This window comes from Protobothrops mucrosquamatus, unplaced genomic scaffold, assembly GCF_001527695.2.
Source record: "Protobothrops mucrosquamatus isolate PMUCROS unplaced genomic scaffold, P.Mucros_1.0 scaffold1468, whole genome shotgun sequence".
Taxonomy (NCBI): Eukaryota; Metazoa; Chordata; class Lepidosauria; order Squamata; family Viperidae; genus Protobothrops; species Protobothrops mucrosquamatus.
The window spans coordinates 131,948-136,755 of NW_015387646.1; the positions used below are offsets into that span (position 1 = coordinate 131,948).

A 4,808-nucleotide genomic window follows, 5' to 3' on the forward strand; every position below is an offset into this window, starting at 1 on the left:
GAAGTTTTTAAGAAGAGACTGGACAGCCATTTGTCCGAAATGGTGTAGGGTTCCTGCCTGAGCAGGGGGTTGGACTCGATGACCTCCAAGGTCCCTTCCAACTTTATTATTATTATTATTATTATTATTATTATTATTATTATTATTATTATTATTATTATTATTATTATTATTATTATTATTATTATTATTATTATTAAAGAAAGAATAAGTTCTGTGAATATTTTTTACCTTATTTGAACTACTTATAAACAATGGACAATGAGTAAAAAAGTACTGTACAAATAGATATGCTCATACCAATTAATATACAACTAACAGATAGGGTTTTTTTTAAACATACAACTAATATATAACTAACAGATATGGCTTTGCCAAAAGTGTAATCCATATTAAGTAACGTAGCAAAGATAGTGAAAAGTTAATACAAATATATAAACAGCACAGTGTGACATCTAATTACAATCTGAAAAGAGACCATGGATGATACTATTTCAATGTAAAAAGATAGGACTCAGAATATTACTTGGGCTGTTAGAGACGACAGACCTAGAAAGGATCGCACTGGACAATATCTTCTAATAGATTATTTATGAATTGTTATGAGTAAATGATGAATAGACAAACAAGAAAACACTTGGATAATTGAATGTATATCTTAAAAGATGTTATGAACATTTATTAAGAAAGTTTGTGGATTATCAAGCTTCATGTCTCAGGTTTTACTAAACAAAATACCTGAATCATAATCATATTTGAAATAGTAATTTTTGGGACTGGGAACATATTTAAACTTTTGACAAAATATTATGGGCCTAATATGGTAGGTCTAAACATCTGACTGTGTGACCATAATAATGCAATTAAAAATATCAAATGGCCAAAATTAATTATCAAACATCACGAGAATTTGAAATCCTCAACTGAAATAAGATATTAGAGAGGAATCTTAATATTGCATAAAGTTTGGCAATTTTAAGAGTTTCTGGCATTTTAATTGTAGTGTTCATATCTGGGACTACAGGTATATTTTACAGTTGTAAAATGGTATCTCAAATTATTCAAAGTTTTGGATGCATTTTCATTCTCTTCTTTAGAATTTCTGAATGGCTTGTTAATGTTTGAGGGAGTCACACTGAAGTAATCTTGCAAATCCGATTTCTCAAGCACTGGATGAAATTTCTATTTTAAAAAGAGCTTCTTATGAATGTCAAGCTGCAAATCTGAGTTGCCTTGCCCAGGAATTACTGTAAATCCTAAAATGTTATTTTTTTCATGTGTTATAAATTTTGAAAATTACAGAGTTTTGTTCAATGGGGCATTTAATTTCCAAGGAGTTGAACATACAAACAAACTAATTAGGTTTTTTGAAAATACTCTTTTGATTGTTCCTTTTTCTTCATAGGGTGATCAATGCAGGGAAAAGTACACATAATGAGGACCAAGCAAGTTGTGAAGTCCTTATGGTGAAGAAGAAAATGGGGACAATTAATTCAACACCAAACAGAAATTCCTCAAGTAAGCGGAGATCGTCATTGCCCAATGGGGAAGGATTGCAGTTGAAAGAGAATTCAGTAAGTCTCTGTGTCTTCTTGGTGATCCAGCAAGAAAATTGGTTCACCTATAAATATTTTTGTATGAGAATACACACACACACACACACACAACTAGTGTTTTCTTAACAAGTTTATCTTTTTTCCAAAAATGTGGGAAATACTGCTATGAAATAGTGCCCAGAGGGCACTATTACTCTAGAAGTAAAGCATTTTGTTTTTTAGTCCATACTACAATTCTGGAATAATGAAACTGATAATTATTATTACACTAAAAGTAATAAACACTAAAAGTGTAATAATGCATAATTACATGCTGCTGGAGGTGAGAGTTCCTCCACCCTAATGCATTTGTTTTATCTGTGTGGTAAAGATCTTCCTGTGTGCTGTATTAACATGTAGCAATACAAATGAGACATTCTAAGTGGGGTATTTAGAATTATTAGTGAAAGTTCCCTAATAGCTTAATGAGTTTTTAAAGAAAAGCTACTCCTGGATTCTTTTTTTTTTATAAACAAGTTTTATTAGTTTTTTAATTTTTACATCAGAGTGCTCAAGAAACACCGTGGTGATGGGGTGATCAATCATCCAAAGACAAAATCATATATATCTAACTCAAGTTAATTCATTAAATGTTCCCTCTCAATTTCCCTCAAATAGTATAACATATTTAGGTTAATCCATTTCTACATTACATCTCTGTAAATCCAAATCCTGTTTTTAAGCTTTATTAATTTACAATTACCATAATCCAATTTAATCTTGAATAAACATATTATTAGCATTTCGGGTATCCCTTCTACAATACACATAATATTCCGACAGTAACATTCTAATATTTCCAGATATATTCTATTTCTTAGTCTTAATCATTGATTAGTACCAATTCTTCTCTTATCACAAATCTCTCTTATTTCTTCTTCCACTACAAAATAGTTATCCTACTTAAAATAAAAATATTACTCTACTCTATTTTAGATATATAATCTATCAGTCAATCTATTTCTATAAAAAAGAAATCATTTCAGCCCATTAGGTAAGATTTAAATCTCATCCAAATAATTATCATATCTAAAACAAGCATATTGTTACACAAAATATCATCTTGCTAACTTCACATGCTCAGTTAATTGTTAAATCAGTCCAGATCTCTAAAGCCTTTTTAACCCATTAAGTAAAATTTTAAATCACATTTTAAAATCTAACTCTAGCTTTCTTTCTGTGCCAGGCTGGTTTCCATAATACCGCATCTGTATCATCAAATCTCAGTATTTGAGTACAGGTATTTATCGACACCTCAATCTGATCTAAGTTCTCTTCCCTTTCTTCCAGTATCATCTGGATAGTATAGTCAATTTTGTTCCATGTTGTAGTTACTAGTTGATTATCAAGGTTATCACGGCTTTCAATAGATCACATCTGAAAGTCAATTCCTGTTGCTTTTAAGACTGCAAGTATTTCAGATGAAGTCATTCTTTGATCATCAGAGTTCTCCATAATTTGTACGTAGGTTTGTGAAATATCCTCTTCTGTAGTGATTAGTTGACTTGTGGAATGATCAATTAGAGCAGCGGTTCTCAACCTGTGGGTCGTGACCCTTTTGGGGGTCACACGAGCCTTTCACAGGGGTCGCCTAAGACCATCAGAAAACACATATTTCCGATGGTCTTAGGCAGGGCTTGTCAACTGCCTTCTCTCCCTCCCCCCCTCCGCTCCACCTCACTTGTTTGTGGAAAATATGCTGCTTGGCGGCAGTCTGCACGAACTCTACCAAATGTGCCCTGCAGGGGGTGCATGAAGAGCACAGACGCAGAGCAAGGCCCCACCCTCCCCAGAGACTCATTGTGCAGCAACCGGATTGGCTTCTTCTCGTGCACGCAGGTCAGCGAAGGGGAGGCCACCGCAGCACCCAACTCCGGCGCCCGTCAGCTGGCGACCCCTGAACTTGCGCTTGTCTCCTTTGCCACCCCGCCCATCCTCGACTCCTCCTCTGCCCGTTCATGTCGACCCCGCCGGGGCTTGACAGGGAGAGAGGGAGGGAAGGAGGAAGGGACTCCTCCTCCTCTCCTAAGCTTCAAAGCACGATTGGCTTCCCAAGGGCGCCACAATCCTCACGAAAGCGGGGGGGAGAAGCAAAGGGGCGAGAAAGCTCGCGGCGGGTTCGAAGGAGCACCTGTCAGCGTTGGTGACGAGAAATTCCCCACAAACCCAGGGAAGGGGTGGAGAAAAGGAGCCCCCTTTGGGAGGAAACCGCCACCTTCTTCTCCTTGGCTTTACGCTCGGCAGCCAGGCTGCCAACCCTCTGCTGGCTGGAACTTCCTTTCCTTCCCTCCCTCTTGATCTCTTCCTCCTTCCCTCCCTCTCCCATTGTCTCTTCCTTTCCTTCGCCTCCCTCTTTGACCCTCCTTCCCTCCCTCTTTCCCCTTGTCCCTTCCGTCCTTCCTTCCTTCCCTCTTGTCCAGGATCGGGGCGAGCCTCTACAGCTGATCCGCGCTTCTGCAGAGCAGCCCAGAAGCACAGATCAGCTGTAGCTGCTCTCCTTGGCTCCTGCTAGAAAACAAGCCGCTTGCTAATTTAGCAGAAGCGCGAATCAGCTGTAGCCCGGCGCTGATCCTGGAGCTTCTGCTAACTTAGCAAGCGGCATGTCTTCGGGCGAAGCTGAGCAAGTGAGCTGGGCGGAGCTCTCCTCTGTCTCTGCCTGTGCACAGGCAGGTTTGCTGGCAGCAAAGCCCCCAGCCACGCTGGCAGCCTATCCCCCTCCCCTTGTCCCTTCCTGGGCACGGAGGGGGGGAGGAAGGAAAGGATGAAGAGGGAGGGAAGTAAGGGACAATGAGAGAGGGAAAGAAGGAAGGAACAATGGAAGGGAGGGAAGGAAGGGACAAAGGGAAGGAAGGAAGGAAGGAAGGAAAGAAGGGAGGGAGGGAGGGAGGGACAAGGGGAGAGAGGGAGGGAAGGAGGAAGAGACTAAGGGAGGGGAAGGAAAGAAGGAAGGAAGGGGCAATGGGAGAGAGGGAGGGAAGGAGGAAGAGACTAAGAAGGAGGTGAAGGAAAGGAAGGAAAGGAAGGAAGGGACAATAGAGAGGGAGGGAAGGAGGAAGAAACTAAGGGAGGAGAAGGAAAGGAAGGAAAGAAGGAAGGAAGGGACAATGGGAGAGGGAGGGAAGGAGGAAGAGACTAAGAAGGAGGTGAAGGAAATGAAGGAAGGGACAATGGGAAAGGGAGGGAAGGAGGAAGAGACTAAGGGAGGTAAAGGAA

General features: G+C 40.0%; 1 protein-coding gene across 1 annotated transcript in view; it reads left to right on the forward strand.

The window, feature by feature from the left end:
- The first annotated feature begins 479 nt into the window (after positions 1 to 479).
- The window catches only part of LOC107292986 (protein phosphatase 1H), a 79,111-nt gene continuing 74,782 nt past the window's right edge, over positions 480 to 4,808 (forward strand). Inside the window, exons 1-2 of the mRNA XM_015822114.1 lie at positions 480 to 499; positions 1,406 to 1,574. Coding sequence (XP_015677600.1) covers positions 480 to 499; positions 1,406 to 1,574 — 189 coding nt within the window. The remainder of the gene's footprint in view (positions 500 to 1,405; positions 1,575 to 4,808) is intronic.